Genomic DNA, 16,091 nt, shown 5'->3' with positions numbered 1-16,091 from the left:
AATTTGCTAGCCCTCCTGCGGGGAGGGACACACACAGGCGGGTGCACAGACTGGGTGACTGAGTGGGCTCTGGCCTCTGGGCGACCAGGTTATCACCACTACCTACCCATCAACCAGAGAACGGCAAAGAGGAAAGACCAGAAAGGGGTTGGGGGAGGAGGTAACTCCTAACCTTAAGCCACTCTTGACTCAGTTTCCCCAAGTGTGAGCTGAGGGGAGCCGCTATGGGGCTCGCTTCGGTTCCAGCTATGGTGGAGGCTTGGCACGCAGCCGTCTCTCAAACAAGTGAATGAAAGGGCTGGAGGGCGGTCCTGACTGATTCCCCGCCCCACCAACCTCAGCCCAAGCCCCCGCTGACTCAGTTTCCTCGCCCGATCCGGGTTCAGCAGCGCTGGGCGGGGCCTTGAACGTGGAGGCCAGCGCCGTCTGTTTACCTTGTGGCTGGACGCTGGGCAGGGCCGCGGTGGGCCGTCCCCCTGGCCGGCCGCGCCGCCGGGATAAATAGGCCGCTCGGCCCTCGTGGGCGGCAGAGAGCGAGCCGCCGTCCAGCTCCCCGCCGCCGTCATGGTTCTCGCCGCCGCCCGCGTTCTCTTGCTCACGCTGGCTGCCCTCGGGGCATCAGGCCAGGGGCAGATGCCGCTGGGTAAGCCGCTCCTCCCCCACGCCGTGCCTCTGACCCCCAGAGGGACAGGACTCACGGGAGGCCTAGGGTCTCGCGCGGCTCCTTGATGTTCGGGGAAAGTTCACCGGGGCGTGCCGGGTGGAGACAGCAGAAAGTGGGGCAGAAGCTCAAGTAATTGGGTGGGCGTCAGGGATCCCTGCGGCGGCGGGGTGAGGAGTGGTGATGGGGGTCGCCGGTTCCCGACGCCCCACCAGCGCCCCCTGTCAGCGCAGGTGGGGACCTGGGCCCGCAGATGCTACGCGAACTCCAGGAGACCAACGCGGCCCTGCAGGACGTACGGGACCTACTGCGGCAGCAGGTGCCGGCCGGGGTTGGGGGGTTGGGGGTGCAGGGGAGAAGACAGAGACTTGGAAGAGGGGAAGTGGGTCTCGGAGGCAGGGGAGGGTGGGGGAGTGGGAAGGGACCGGAGAAGTTGGTCCTGATGGAGGTGAAGAGGGGCCGGGTTTATGGAAAGGAAGAGGGAGAGGAGGCGGGGCGGGGGGGGGGGGTCCCAAGGATGAGGCGTTCTACGGGAGAGGGTACGGATCCTTGAGGGGAGAAGGAAATCCCAGAGAAGGAGGAGAAGGGGCTGGGAGAGTGCGGATCTGGGGGTAGGGAGTCCGTGGGGAGAGGGTCCACGACGGTGGTGCCATGGGGAAGGAGTCTGAGAGAGGGAGAGGGGAGACCGGCGAGGGAGGAGAATGATGGAGCCCCGCTGACCACACCCCATCTCCCTTGCACCAAAGGTCAAGGAGATTACGTTCCTGAAAAACACGGTGATGGAGTGTGACGCGTGCGGTGAGCGCAGCCGGGGCGACGGAGACGGGGTGGCCGGGGAGCGAGAAGAGATGGGGAGACAGAAACATATCCAGAGAGCAGAGGACAGACCGGGAGCAAAAGAGACAGAGAAGAAGACAGAGGTTGACAGAGATGGAGAGATTGGATGAAAGATGGAGAGAGAGGAACAGAAAGGAGACAGAGAGACTGTGGGAGGGGGAGACCCCCAAAAGAGCCAGAAACCTTGCGAGAGACGCTGGGAGGTGGAGTCGCGGAGGGAGAAGCGAAAAAAAACGGTCGGGCGCAGAGATCCAGAGTCTGCAGAGACCTGGAGAGCGGAGCACTCAGTACGGGGCGGGGTCGCAGAACAGCCAGGATGGGAGCTCTGTCTCGATAGGCTCCACCCCTGGGCGTGGCCTTAACCACTCGCGCCCCACTCCCTGCAGGGATGCAACCCGCGCGAACCCCCAAACTGACGGTACGGCCGCTAAGCCAGTGTTCGCCCGGCTTCTGCTTCCCCGGAGTGGCTTGTACCGAGACAGCCAACGGCGCGCGCTGCGGACCCTGCCCCGAAGGTTTCACAGGCAACGGCTCGCACTGCGCCGACGTCAACGAGGTGCGTCTGCCACCACCGCCCCGACGAACCCCCAACGCTTGCCCCACAACTCCCCACCGCCCCGCCCCGACGACCTCCTCGTCCGCTGGGAGGACCCCCCTCACCTCCGGGGGCGCACGTCCTGACGACCTCCCCACCGCCGGCGGACAGTCACCCCTACCACGCCCCTCTCCACCTAGGACGCCCACCCTGACGACCTCCTCCATAGCCAGTGACGTCAGCCCCGACGACTCCCCTACCGCCGGGAGTGGTCCCCCTCAACGACCCCACTCACCACCGCCCGGGGTCGCCGACCCCAGCGACCCTTCCACCACCGGGGCTCCCCCGCCCAGGCAACCTCCTCACCGACGGGCACGCACGCCCCGACGACCACTTCCCCGCTCCGCTGGAGACGCCCGCCCTCAAAATTTCTTCCCCCGTCCATGAGCATCCAGCCCACCGGGTCCCAGAAACAGCCCCACTCCAGGCAGGCCCTTCTCCTCGCCTGGTCTTGCCCTTTCCCACATCAAGGCAAAGCCGTGTGTGACCTCTGGGACAATAGCCTCTGCCCCACATGGCACCCCCTCCCTCCTATAGCTAGCTGATGGCCCTTGAACTTTACAAGTTCAATAAGCCCTAAGGCGCCTCTTTCTGGGAGGCCCAGCTCCTCATCCTCTGATCCTCCCCGGCCCTTCCTCCTCCAGTGCACTGCCCATCCTTGCTTCCCTCGCGTTCGCTGCATCAATACCAGTCCGGGCTTCCGCTGCGAGGCTTGCCCACCTGGGTTCAGCGGCCCCACCCATGAGGGCGTGGGGCTGGCCTTCGCCAAGGCCAACAAGCAGGTGAGGGCCATCGGGGGTTGGAGAGCCGGGAGGAGCATTTCGGGGTGGGCGGCATTTTGTTAAGTAAACTCCAGCCTTGCAGCCTGCTTGGCTCCAGGTGCAACAGATGGGGACAGGAGTCTGGGGAAGAAGAAGTTAAGGGTTTCCCATCAGGGATGGTCGGGACTAGAGGCAAGGTGCAGGGAAGAGGTAGGATTCAGAGGATTCTTGAATCGGGTCTGGGGGTATCTGCCTGGAGCGTTGACCAGTGCGCTCTCTCCCACTCAGGTTTGTACGGACATTAACGAGTGTGAGACCGGGCAGCATAACTGCGTCCCCAACTCTGTATGCGTCAATACCGTGGTAAGGCCTGGGAGGAGAAGGAAGGATTGAGAGATGGAGGGTGGGGCGGAGGTGTCAGGCGGCGGGGGCTGACCTCCTGTGGCCTGGGCTCAGGGCTCCTTCCAGTGTGGCCCTTGCCAGCCCGGCTTCGTGGGCGACCAGGCATCAGGCTGCCGTCGGCGGCCACAGCGCTTCTGCCCTGACGGCACGCCCAGCCCGTGCCACGAGAAGGCCGACTGCGTCCTAGAGCGTGATGGGTCGCGATCTTGCGTGGTGAGTGCGAGCGGGCCAGGAGTGGAATGGGATGAGGGTGCGGGTGTAGGGCCACGCTAGAGCACCCACTTACTACCCCACCCGCAGTGCGCCGTCGGCTGGGCTGGCAATGGGCTCATCTGCGGCCGCGACACAGACTTAGACGGCTTTCCGGACGAGAAGCTACGCTGCTCTGAGCGCCAGTGCAGAAAGGTAGGGGGGGGTGCGGAGGGCGTGGCCTGGTAGAGGGTGGGCGGGCCTACTGGCCACGCCCCTAATGCCCGCAGCGCCCACCCCTAGGACAACTGCGTGACGGTGCCTAACTCAGGGCAGGAGGATGTGGACCGGGACGGCATCGGAGACGCCTGCGACCCGGACGCCGACGGGGACGGCGTCCTCAATGAGAAGGTGGGGCAAAAGTGGGGCCTGGGCGAGACCGGGTGGGGGGCGTGTCTCCGGGTGACTGGTGTGGCCTCAGAGGCTGATCTCGGGGTCCCAAAGGACTAGGGGGGAGGGTTCCATGCAGAGGAGGCGGGGCCTCGGAGCTGGACAGTCTGGGGAGTGACTTTTGACTCTCTAGGACTGCCTATCCCCTAACCGGCCCTCACCTCTAGGACAACTGCCCGCTCGTGCGGAACCCAGACCAGCGAAATACGGATGGCGACAAGTGGGGCGATGCGTGCGACAACTGTCGGTCCCAGAAGAACGACGACCAGAAGGACACAGATAAGGACGGCCGAGGCGACGCCTGCGACGACGACATAGACGGCGACCGTAAGTTCTGGGCAGGGGAGGAGAGGAGAGGAAAGGGCGGGCACCAAGGGGTGGGGTTTGGCTGGAGGCGGGGCTCAGCCTCTTCTGGAAGCCGGGGAGCGGGTGAGCTTGCCTAGGGCGCCATGGACCGCTGATCCTGCTCCGTGGGCAGAAATGCAAGCTGGGATGCCGAGGGAAAGAGGGAAGACCTTCTGGAGGAGGGAAAGGGGGACCGTGCGTTAGATGCTGCAGGGGAAAGAGGACAGAGCCGTGAGCATGGGGGACAGGGCCCCATGGAGGAGGTACCATTTTTACAGCCAGGAGAGACTCAAGGTGGTGCACATACTGAGCCAGTCCCTGCACCGCTCCATTTAGTCTCTAGGAGGCTGGGCACTGGGCACGAATACTTGGTTTAACTTTGTAGTTATTGGGAGCCAGCCAAAGGTGGAGTGGGGACTCTGTCCCAGACTAATCCCAGGTCTGCACCTGCTCTGCTGAAGTCAGCCTAACCCCGGCCCCATCTGGGGATCCGGTTCTGTTCCCCTGCTTCTCACAGGGATCCGCAATCCGGTGGACAACTGCCCCAAGGTGCCCAACTCAGATCAGAAAGACACTGATGGTGATGGTGTAGGAGATGCCTGTGACAACTGTCCTCAGAAGAGCAACGCAGACCAGGTGAGTGTAGGCCAGACTCCAGCTGGGGCAGACCCCCAGGTGAGTCCCAGACTGGTTAACAAGACTCCAGCCCAGTCTGAACAACTTGGGGTCGGGGCGGGGGTGGGGGTTGTTGCTTGGGCACAGGAGGATCTTGGCTCTGGAACTGGGGGTGGGAAAGAGGCTTCTGAATTCTTCTGCCATGATTATGAACGTCTGTATCCTCCCCCTCCTCTGGCCCCCAGAGGGATGTGGACCACGACTTCGTGGGAGATGCTTGTGACAGCGACCAAGACCAGTAAGCAGGCCATCTGGGGCTGAGGTGGGGACCCAGGGTGGGCAGCACCTGACCCGGCTTTCTGGGGTCTCATTGTCCCTGTTCCACCCACTCTAGGGATGGGGATGGGCACCAGGACTCGAAGGACAACTGCCCTACAGTGCCCAACAGTGCCCAGCAGGACTCAGACCACGATGGCCAGGGTGACGCCTGCGACGACGATGACGACAATGATGGGGTCCCCGACAGTAGGGACAACTGCCGTCTAGTGCCCAACCCGGGCCAGGAAGACATGGACCGTAAGGCTGGACGCAGGTCCCGTGTGGGGGATGGGGCCAGGGTGAGGTTAGGGGTGGGCACGGTGGGGGCAGTGGCATTTGTGAGCCGAGCTGGAGGCGTGGCCTGGGCAGGGCCAGTAGCTTGTATGGGCATGGCCAGGCCTGGGGCGGGGCCTGGAGCTCATTCTATCATTGCGGGGGGGCCTCCCACCTCCTCTCAGGCGACGGCGTGGGTGACGCGTGCCAGGGCGACTTTGATGCGGACAAGGTGGTAGACAAGATCGATGTGTGTCCGGAGAACGCTGAGGTCACCCTCACCGACTTCCGGGCCTTCCAGACGGTCGTGCTGGACCCTGAGGGCGACGCACAGATAGACCCTAACTGGGTGGTGCTCAACCAGGTGGGGGCGGGGACGAGGCGGGAAGTAGGGGGAGCCCAGGACCACCACAGCGGGTCCTAAACTGGGGGCAGGGAGCCCAGTCCTTCTGGCCTGACGCCCTTCTTCCTTTGAACCTCACCAGGGTATGGAGATCGTACAGACGATGAACAGCGACCCAGGCCTGGCTGTGGGTGAGACGCGGGGGTGGCCAAGCCATGCAGGGAGCTGCTCGGGGGGTGGGGCGGGAGGAGAGGCGGGACAGGGGCGGGCCTGGACTCGGGAAAGGCGGAGCCAGGTTAGGTGGGCTGGACTCTGGGCTTGGGCATTCTGTACTCCGAAGGGGCAAGGTTCAGGGACGGATCCGGATCCCGGTAGGACAGAGGCTAGCGTGCCTTCCTCTCCCCAGGTTACACGGCCTTCAATGGCGTGGATTTCGAAGGCACGTTCCACGTGAACACTGCCACGGATGACGACTACGCTGGTTTCATCTTTGGCTACCAGGACAGCTCCAGCTTCTATGTGGTCATGTGGAAGCAGATGGAGCAGACGTACTGGCAGGCGAACCCCTTCCGTGCGGTGGCAGAGCCCGGCATCCAGCTCAAGGTGCCAGGCCCTTCCTGAGCGCTTGGTTTCAGTGCCTTCTCTGAGGCCCCCTACCCTTCCACAGACCCACAAGTCTTGCAGTCCCCGGCATTATCCTACGGACCTCAAAGGCTTTCTACCGAAATCCTCCCAGTTCCTCCCACAGGCCCTCAAACATTCCCCCAGGATCCCCTGGTCTTCCTGTGGGCACCCAAACCCCCTCACAGAGCCCCAAGCTTTCTCTCAGGTTCTAAATCCTCCTGCAGACCCCCTAGAATAGATGCGCTCAGGCATGTCCGACTCTTTGCAACCCCATGGACTGTAGCCTGCCAGGCTCCTCTGTCATAGGATTCTCCAGGCAAGAATACTGGAGTGGGGTGCCATGCCCTCCTCCAGGGGATCTTCCAGACCCAGGGATGGAACCCCCATCTCTTGCATCTCCTCCATTGCAGGCGGGTTCTTTACTACTAGCGCCACCCGGACCCCAGTATTTCACTGAAACCCTGAAATTCCCTAAGTCCTCTAGACTCTAGTTTATCCTACCGACCACTGCTGCCCCCTATAACCTACCTGTAAACCTCCATGTGGCCAAGGCTTCCTTGAGGGTCTCCCATCCAGGCATACCAGGGGCCCCCACCACTCCTCTGTGACTCAAAGCTCCTTGCCCGTCTGGGGGCCTTGGTGGCCTGTATGGTCCCTGACCCCACTCCCCTCTTCCTGGATGTGGTAGGCCGTGAAGTCCTCCACAGGCCCTGGGGAGCAGCTTCGGAACGCACTGTGGCACACAGGGGACACAGCGTCACAGGTGCGGCTGCTGTGGAAGGATCCCCGGAACGTGGGCTGGAAGGACAAGACATCCTACCGCTGGTTCCTGCAGCACCGGCCCCAAGTGGGCTATATTAGGTGGGAACCCACCCTCCGCCAAGGGGCCCAGAGTCCCTGCTCATTCCTGGCTCTTGTGGGAGAGGGTTGCTTCGGGGGGCCTTGGTCCCCTAGCCTGTAAAATAGGAATAATACAGGCAGAAATAACTGGCCCTGGGGCATGATACCCCTCCGAGGACATGGGGAGGGTTCAGGTCCGGCAGATGAGCTGTTCATTGGGCGGGGCCAGAGGGGAGGCGGGGCCAGAGGGGAGGCGGGACAGGGGCGGGCCTGGACTCGGGAAGGGCGGGGCCAGGTTGGGCGGCCTGGACCCAGGGCTGGGGGTTCTGAACTCCGCACATACATAGCAGAAGGTGGGGTCTCACCCACTCCCCGTTTCCCAATCCCCACTCTGCGCTGCCAGGAAGTCTAGGCGCTATGTTTAGCATCTACTGTATGCGCGCCCTGCACATCCGTCGTCACACAGGGGAACTGAGGCTCACATCAGGAGCCCCCTCTGCCCTGAGTGTGGCCCAGGCAGGGAGACACACAGTTCCCTCTCCTAGAGAAGAGAAGCTAGTTCACTGGGCAGGGTGCTGACACTGAGAGGGGAGGGCTTGGCCTAGGGCCCCGAGTCACGGTCCCCTCCTCCCCTGCAGAGTGCGATTCTACGAGGGCCCAGAGCTGGTGGCAGACAGCAACGTGATCCTGGATACGACCATGCGGGGCGGTCGTCTGGGGGTCTTCTGCTTCTCCCAGGAGAACATCATCTGGGCCAACCTGCGCTACCGCTGCAACGGTAAGAGGACCCTCATCAGGGAAGGCGGGGAGTCTGCACCCCCCACCCTCACCCGCCTCTCACCTGCTCACCCTCTCTCCACAGACACCATCCCCGAGGACTACGAGGCCCAGAGGCTGCTGCAGGCCTAGGGATGGGGTTGGGGACCTGCCACTAGGTGACAGCCACCCGCACAACTGCCCTCAGCAGTTATGGGAAGTCATCAGCACCAGGCCCCAGGAGGCAGTCGGCCTGGCGGGGAATGAGAGGGGCTCAGGGAAGACAAAATAAAGTGTGTCTGTGTGGCGGAGGGGCTGGCTGTGGTCTCTGCTTCGGGAAGATGGTAGGGTCAAGTCTCTGAGGGGAGGCTGGCCCAGAGACCCCAAACTTAGGCAGTGGGGGTGGGGACTGCCACTGGCTCCCTGCTGACTGGCTGGGGCCCTAGCAGCCTGACTAGGAGTGTCGGGCCTCGGTTTGCAGGCCCCAGGCCTGCTGCTTCGTCCCCTCCGCGCCCCTGGAGCATCTGGCCTGGGATCCTGCGGTGTGTGTGTGAGGGGCTCAGGCCTGGGTGCCCGTGTTCATGGGTGCGTGGTCTCTGGGCAACTTCCACCTGGTGCGCCTGCAAAACCCACATCTCATCCTTGAGGCGGGAGAAGAGGGGAGGAAAAAAAGGGAGGAGGCAGAGACGAAAACAGTGAATTTTTATTACGTTTCATTACAAAGGATGCAAAGGTACAAAGACGATAGTGCCCACGCCAGAAAGGACGGGCAGGGGCTGGCCGAGTGCGCCCTGAGCGCCCGCCCCCGCCCACTGTGGGCACCCACGCGTGCAGCCCACGGGACAGCCACAGCACAATGTGCATGCTGGGGAGGGCAGAGCCAGCCTGGACAAAGGGACACAGGTGGGACGGGGCCGGGCCTGGAGGGTTTGCATATATCAGTGGTACTGCCCAGCTCCTGGAAGGGGAAGGGCAGTTTCCTATGGAGGGCATGGCAGGGTCAGTGGACCTCAGCTGCCAAAGCCCTCCCTCCCGAAGTCTGGTGGCAAGTGCCACAGCTGTGTCCCCTTGTCCCCAGTTGGCAGGAGGTCAGAAATGACAGGCTGGGCATCGACTGCCCCCAGATTCCACAACCCTGTGAGAGGAGGGCAACCCACGTGTCTGGCTCCTGGGGACAGGGTGCTGGGTGCTGGTCAGTTGGGCAGAAGGTAGGGAGAGCTGCCTGGAATCAGCTCCTGACATCTAGCCCCTGCCTCCTTCCCTGCCTGGGACGAGCCTGGGACCCGGATACCATGGACCTGAGCTCCTAATGACAAGAGGGAACTGAGGCCTTGGTCACAAGAGTCTTGCCCGCCCCTGGGTGCCTTCAGAGGTACCCCAGTCAGTGCCCAGGCCTGGGAGTGCAGGTCACCCCACCTCTGCTGGGGAGAATTCGTCTGTGGCCAGGCGCCTGTGGCACACCCATGGTTACGAGAGGTGCCTGAGCCCCACCAGCCAGGACCCCCAAAAGCTGAAGGAAACCACAAAGAGCTGGCTCAGGCCAAACTGACGAAGGAACGTCCCAGGGACCCCGTCATACACCGTGAGACTCCCCCAGGGGTGGGGGCCCAGGGCCCACAGAGAATGGAACAGGGCAGAAACAAACCAGGCTGCTGACTCACCCCAGGCAGGCCTCCCAGAGCAGGAGGCACCCAGTCCCCCCGTAGCTCTTAAGGTCGTGTGGCTGGGGTGCAGGCTCAGGCGGCCACAGACCCCTCACCTGAAGCATCATGCCCAAGAGCACCAGGTACGCTTGACCTGGCACCTCTGTGCCCCAACCCCACGCCAAGGGTACCCCGGGGCCTCTGACCACAGCTCCCTCAGAACCCAGGGAGGGTGGGGGGTGGTTGCTCCCGTTTTGTCACAACTAGGGTGGGGGCAAGGGAGGTGGAGGGTCTTTCAACCATACCAGGCCTCACCACCCCTAGCCCGCACCCTGGGGTGGGGACACCTTCTTTGGACATGCAGGAAACTCAGAAGCTGGAGTGGGGGCAGGAGGTTGGCAGCATGTCTGGTTATGAACTAGCTCAGGGTTGGCCCAGGCGTGGAGATCTGGGGAGAAGTGTAGCATCCCAGGAGAACTCAGCCCCCGGGAGGTCTCTGGGTCCACAGAAGCCCCTCAAGGAGCAGTGATCGAAGGGACTCTACAGGCCCCGGCCTCAGGAGCCCTGCCAGCCCCGCCACGGGCCTCACACCATCCCCCATCTCCCGTGAGCAGGCCGCAGCCAGCTCGCACCCGGCACGCAGCCCCTACAGTGGACAGCTACCCTGGCAGGATGGACAGACGACACAGGACCTCTCACCCTCCATGCAAGGGTCTCACCAGCATCTGATGGACAGACAGATGGACAGCCACTCTCGCCCACCCGCATGTGACACAGGGGCCTCATGACGGCCCCACGTGGCCAGCCATGCTCCTCAGAGGTGGGCCGCCCGAAGCAATCAGGCCCAACACACCTAGGATGTCCTAACTCTGCTGGCTCAGCCCTCAAAATCCACAAGTAGGTAACAGTACACAAAAGCCAGCCAAGCACCCAAAGCCGGGCTCCCAGCCCCTGTGCACACCCGCTAGGCAGGCAGGTGGCCCTAAGGCCAGTGGAGAGGCTGGAGGTTAGCACAGAGGTGGCATTCCACACCCACCTGCCCCTGCCTTCCGGCCTTGCAGGCCTGGTCCCAGGGAGCTCTGTGGACCGCGGTTGGGGTGGGGGCTGGACCCAATGCAATCAGGGTCCCTTCTGCTGTGCACCTGTCCCCAGCAGGGAGCCTGGCCAAGCTTCTGGGTACTACTGGCTGTGGGTCCCCAAATTTTGCTGAAGAACAGACCTGCCTCCTAAGCTTTCCATTGAGGGGGTCTCAGGGCCCTCTACCCCAAGGGGCTGGCCCTCACCCTTCTTGCCCAGGATAGTGCTGGGGGGAGCAAGGTGAGCCGGGAAAGTGGAGGGGGCGCTGCAGTCTACCCCAGCAGTGCTGCTGTCTCCCCTCTGGTAACGGCACACGTCCTCACGGGTACCTGTGACGGGGTATGACCCCCAAAGAGACCCGCCTTCTCCTCCCCCAAGTCCACCCTGGGCACTGCAGGGGGTGAAGCTGAAGAGCGGAGGGTGGGGCAGGGATACAAACTCTCCTCTCTGGAGAACACAGAAAGAGGCTGACCCCAGGTCTCATCCTCATGGGGGGACATGCTCCCCACCCTGGGGGCTCAGAGGACAGGGGGCAAACCGAGGCATGGCGTGTGCTCCCGAGGGACGGATGAGGGGAGCTTAGCCGCAGCGAGTGAGGGCGCGGTGGTGGATCTATGTACATGACGCAGGGGCCCCGGCTCACCCCTCACGGCGCAGCTTGCCTGGAATCACAGTATTTTCACATCACGAGTCAAAGGGCTGATTCCCCTAAGCTGTCCTGTTCCTAAAAGTCTTGGCAATTCAAGAATACTTAGTAGAGAAGTGATATATAAGAAAAAACCCAAATCCCCTGTTGTAGACCCCCCGGCAAAGGCCTGCCCAGGGCTAGGAGGGGGCAGCGAATCCTTTGAGGATGCCTGGCCGCTGGTTTCTGGCTGGGTCCCCTCCCCAGGAAAGCTCTGCACCCACGCCCCTCATGGGCCGAGGCTGCCGTGTTAATACAAAGTCACCTGTGCTCCTGGCCAAGGGATGCGAGAAACGGGCCACGGGGCTGGACACCCCTCCTTCCCTGCCCACCTGCACCAAGAACCCAGTGCTGGGCAGATGGGAAGTGTGGGCTGACGGGGTTCCCTCATGGGGTCCCCAGTGCCTTGTTTGAAAGTTGCATCCAGGAAAGTTGTTTGTAATTTTATTAAGGCCATTTTTTTTAAAAGTTCTACACACAAGTCTAATGGTAATCAAACCCTTCTATGTACATGTAGTTCTTCTTAAAAAAAAAACAAAAAACAGTCCCCATTCTTTGCCCCCAGCCCCTGCCACGCAAAGAGGACAGGTCCCTGACCTGGATGGACTGGCACTGTGTCCCCCAGCCAGACAACAGCGGTGGAGGCCAAGTGGCAAAGGACAGGGGGCTCCCCGTGGGTGTGGCCACCTGGCCACTTGGCTATGTGCTAACAGCCCAGCTGGGGAACAAGAGAGGGACGGTCACTAGGATCTGGCTCCCACAGACACGAGGCGGCGCTCCGGAGACCCTGATGGAGGTGGAAACGCACCAGGCAGGAGGGGCCAGCCCGGCTGGCAGGCAGAGAAACAAGTAAGAACTCAAGATGCGGTGTTGGAGGGAACCAAACAGAGGCTCCGGTTCCAGGGCAAAGCAGAATTCGAAGCCTGCCCTGCTGCCCGCTCGCAGGGCCTGGAGGGCTGATGGCCGGCCTCTGGCGCACCAGTGAGCCCGACAGATGGTCACCTGGGCCTCCTGAGGCACTTTGAGAAGCACCTGGAAACCAGCCTCTGAAACACACACTGCTCTTTGCCTCCAAAGCCAACCCTGCCGGGAGCGGCCACCAAAGAGATGGTGGGAGAGGATGAATGTTGGCTGGTTCTCGGGGCGGGCTTGCTGAGGACAGGCTCATCACTGGGGCGCCTCAGAGCAGAGGGGCCGCAGCTGCCGCCAGCCATGGGGTCTGGGATGGACCCGCCCTGAGGACTGGCTGGCACCTTCAGGAGACCCTTAATGCAAGCCGGGGCTCCTTCCCGGAAGTCGGTTATGGGACTGGAGGCGAGGCACTTCCGGCCGCTGCCGCCAGCTTTCACCGGGGTGTCCGCCCAGTCCAGCCTAACCTCACGTCCTTCTGGTTTGGGATAACGGAGCAAAACTAAAAAGACAGGAGATGCAGCTCAGACCTGGGCAGGCAGCAGGCTGCTTCCAGTTAGCTCACAAGTATTACAAGATTGGATTTCTAGAGTTAAAAAAAAAAAACATGCTCTCAGGCAAGTGTTGGCTTGAAGGAGTCAGTTACTCATCCACAACCAAAATGTAAATACAAACCAAAAGAAACAAACGAAAAGAAACACAACAAAAAATGCCCTGGCCACCCCCTCCCCACCCCATTCATTAAATAATAGTAACAGTGACCACAGTACAAAGAAAGATGGAAACAAGTTGCACCCCGCCCCCAGAAATATCTGCCTCCACATGAGTCCCCGACAGGCTGGGGTGGGGGTTTCACAGCACAGGTGGCCGCAAAGGGGCCTGGCCGGAGGGTGGGGGATGGGCAGGCGAGGCAGGGACCCTGGAGGAGACTCAGCTGCTTCCCATGCTGTTCACATGTTCGCATCCCACCTCCATGTGATGGATGCTAGCGTTCTGTGTGTGCACAGAAATATAAAAGACAGCAGTCCAAATAGTGTTTATTTCGCTTCACGTCCGCCCCCCTCTCTCTGGCACTTTCTCCCTTTGGAAGGGTGGGGCTGGCTCGCTACCTATCCAAGGGCTGGGGGTGCGGGCAGGTAGGGGGCCCAGGGACAAAGGAAGGCAGTGAGAGCTGGACAACAGTCGCAAGATGTACCTCAGCCCACCACCGTTGCAGAGCATGGTGCCCACCGAGGCTGGGAGCCCTGCCCAGCATGCTTTCCGCATCTTACAGGGGATGAGAGAGCAGGGAGGGTCCGCGGGGGCGACGACGCGCGGCCTCACGCGGGAGGTGAACGACCGGGGCGGGGTGGGCAGGGGGCGCTTGGCGGCATTGCAAGCTCAGAATCACAAGCTTGGCCGTTTGCGAGGGACGGAGCGCCGCTGTCCCCAGGCTCTGGGTGATGCCATCGGGACCACTGGCCGGCGGGGTGACAGAGCCGGGGGCTGGGCGGCCATGTGCCACGCGACCCGCTCACAGACGGTCCATCCGGAAGGTGTCCTCGGTGGCCGGGTCGGCCAGGACCATATCTGGGTCATTGAGCATGTGCAGTCCATCCAGGGTCAGGGGGTCAATCTTGAGTTCGTCCAGGGGGAACTGGTTGTCAGAGTCGAAGCTGACATCACCAACCCCGGCCAGTGTGCTGGTCAGTTCTTTAGAGAGGCTGGGAGGGGACTCTCCTGTCACTGGGGTAGGGGGTACACACAAAAGTCTCAGCTTTGCCCTGGCCCCTGGCACCCCCACTCTGTACCTCCACAGCCCCAGTCGACGCTCAGGCCGCACCAGGAAGCTCGCCTGAGTGGTCTGTGCTGCAAAGGACACCTGCAGTGTCTGGGGACATTTTCAGTTGTCACTCCTGGAGGGAATGCTACTGGTGTCGGGGTACAGGCTGGGGATGCGGCGACGCTGCTCAGCACCCCACAGTACACAGCGTGGTGCCAGCCCACATGTCGGGGTGCCAAGGCCAGGACGCCCGGGATGAGGTTTGTGACACAAACTTCAGCGTGACCTGAAGGGAGCAGGGGGCCTCTCCGACTCTGCCAGGCAGTCTGCTCTGTGTGCATCGGGGACTTGGCTGTGGGCAGGAGGGAAGCCCAGGTTTCTCCGCAGAGACCCAGGTTCAAACCTGGGGTCCTGTGAGATCATGGACTTCCGTTTCCCACTCTGGCAAATGAACACGTAAGTTCTGGTCTTTCTGGGCTACTGGACAATCAGAGGCCTGATCCTCTCATACAACCTCCAAGGCCAAGGCTTCTGCACTCAAGAGTATCTCCTGCAGACCCTGGGTCCAGGCAGGTGGCCCTGGGTCTAGTCCAGGCTGTGGGGGGCTCTGGAGAGAGAACCCTCCCATCCTAGAGATGCCAGAGGGACTGCAGAAAGGGTCTCATCCTCAACCCCAAGTCAGCCCTGGCTTATGAGGAAACTGCTTCTTCTTTGATAATACCAAGAACCTTTAGGGGCATGACAAAGGGTGGGGAGAGGACTGGAAGGTCTGAGCATGGCTGGGTGGAGACGTGTGTGTGTGCGCACACGTGCCCAGGCACTGTGTGTGTGTGTGCATGTGCACATGAGTGTGCCCGGGCAGTGTGTGTGTGTGTGCACGTGCTCCTGAGTGTGCAAGGGCACTGTGTGTGTGCGTGCATGCATGTGTGTGTGCGCGCGTACACGCATGTGTGCCCAGGCACTATGTGTGTGTGTGCACGCGTGTGTGTGCCCAGGCACTGTGTATACGTGCGTATGGGTGTGTGCCCGGGCAGTGTGTGTGTGTGCACGTGCACACGAGTGTGCCCAGGCACTGTGTGTGTGTGCACGTGCGCATGAGTGTGCAAGGGCACTGTGTGTGCGTGTGTGCGTGTGCCCGGGCAGTGTGTGTGTGTGTGTGTGCACGTGCACATGAGTGTGCCCGGGCAGTGTGTGTGTGCACGCACTCATGAGTGTGCAAAGGCACTGTGTGTGTGAGTGCGTGCGTGTGTGTGCCCAGGCACTGTGTGTGTGTGCACGTGTGCGTGTGCCCAGGCACTGTGTGTATGTGTGCGTGCGTGCCCAGGAACTGTGTGCATGTGTGCGTGTGTGTGCGCGTGCCCGGGCACTTGTGTGTTTGCATGCGTGTGCCCAAGCAGTGTGTGTGTGTGCGCACGCGTGTGTGCGTGTGCCCGGGCACTGTGCTTAGGCTGCTTGGGGATGCCCAACACAGTATGTGTGAGCTCTTATGTGTCTGTTGGCTGCACAGGACAAATCCCACTGGGCATGTTCAGCTACTGGGGCGCGCGCGCTGGGCAAGGGGTGAAGGGCGAGGTGAGTGAGTGGCTCCGTCCCGTCCCTACTCTGCACCCGGGACACTGGACTGAGTCCGGACTCAGCATGTGCACCCCGGCCTGCACCCCGTAAGCTCCGCAGGGAGTCAAGGTGGGGCTCTGGCCTCCACGGGTCTGCACTGAGGCAGGGCTCCATCCCCCTCTAGGCTCCCATGGGGACACTGACGTCAGGACCCGCCCCGAAGACGCCCTGATGGGGGGCCTCACCTGTGAGGATGATATTGGGGATGCTGCTGTGGCTGGGGTAGCCAAGCTGCTGCGTGTCCGGCAGGCTCCCATGGCTGCCCGTCAGGCCCATCATGGCCGCCTGGGAGTAGTTGAGCGTCGAACCTGGGCTGTACAGGCTGCTGGAGCTGATGGCGTTCTCCATCATGTTGAACTGCTCCAGCTGGAGAGGAAGCACGGGGGTGTGAG

General features: G+C 62.0%; 2 protein-coding genes across 9 annotated transcripts in view; one reads left to right on the top strand and one right to left on the bottom strand.

Annotated features, from left to right (window-relative positions):
* Positions 1 to 515: 515 nt before the first annotated feature.
* On the top strand, positions 516 to 8,320 carry COMP (cartilage oligomeric matrix protein). Its single transcript, XM_027548341.1, has 19 exons — positions 516 to 643; positions 895 to 980; positions 1,408 to 1,459; positions 1,885 to 2,054; positions 2,738 to 2,875; positions 3,143 to 3,217; positions 3,311 to 3,469; positions 3,557 to 3,661; positions 3,749 to 3,856; positions 4,063 to 4,222; positions 4,758 to 4,876; positions 5,101 to 5,153; positions 5,250 to 5,431; positions 5,632 to 5,810; positions 5,932 to 5,980; positions 6,196 to 6,392; positions 7,102 to 7,274; positions 7,892 to 8,031; positions 8,116 to 8,320. The coding sequence occupies exons 1-19, from the start codon at positions 565 to 567 to the stop codon at positions 8,160 to 8,162; spliced, it is 2,271 nt and encodes a 756-aa protein (XP_027404142.1). The 5' UTR covers positions 516 to 564; the 3' UTR covers positions 8,163 to 8,320.
* A 374-nt stretch (positions 8,321 to 8,694) lies between these two features.
* Positions 8,695 to 16,091, bottom strand: part of CRTC1 (CREB regulated transcription coactivator 1) — an 85,204-nt gene continuing 77,807 nt past the window's right edge. For all 8 annotated transcript variants that reach the window (XM_027548332.1, XM_027548335.1, XM_027548336.1 and 5 more), the window contains 2 exons: positions 15,885 to 16,065; positions 8,695 to 14,048 (listed from right to left, as the gene is read on the bottom strand). In XM_027548332.1, the coding sequence (XP_027404133.1) occupies positions 13,837 to 14,048; positions 15,885 to 16,065 (393 nt within the window). In that variant the 3' untranslated portion in view covers positions 8,695 to 13,836. The remainder of the gene's footprint in view (positions 14,049 to 15,884; positions 16,066 to 16,091) is intronic.

This window comes from Bos indicus x Bos taurus, chromosome 7 (assembly GCF_003369695.1).
Source record: "Bos indicus x Bos taurus breed Angus x Brahman F1 hybrid chromosome 7, Bos_hybrid_MaternalHap_v2.0, whole genome shotgun sequence".
NCBI classification, from domain to species: domain Eukaryota; kingdom Metazoa; phylum Chordata; class Mammalia; order Artiodactyla; family Bovidae; genus Bos; species Bos indicus x Bos taurus.
Note: the sequence above shows the minus strand (reverse complement) of the source record. Positions and strands in the feature narration are given on the sequence as shown.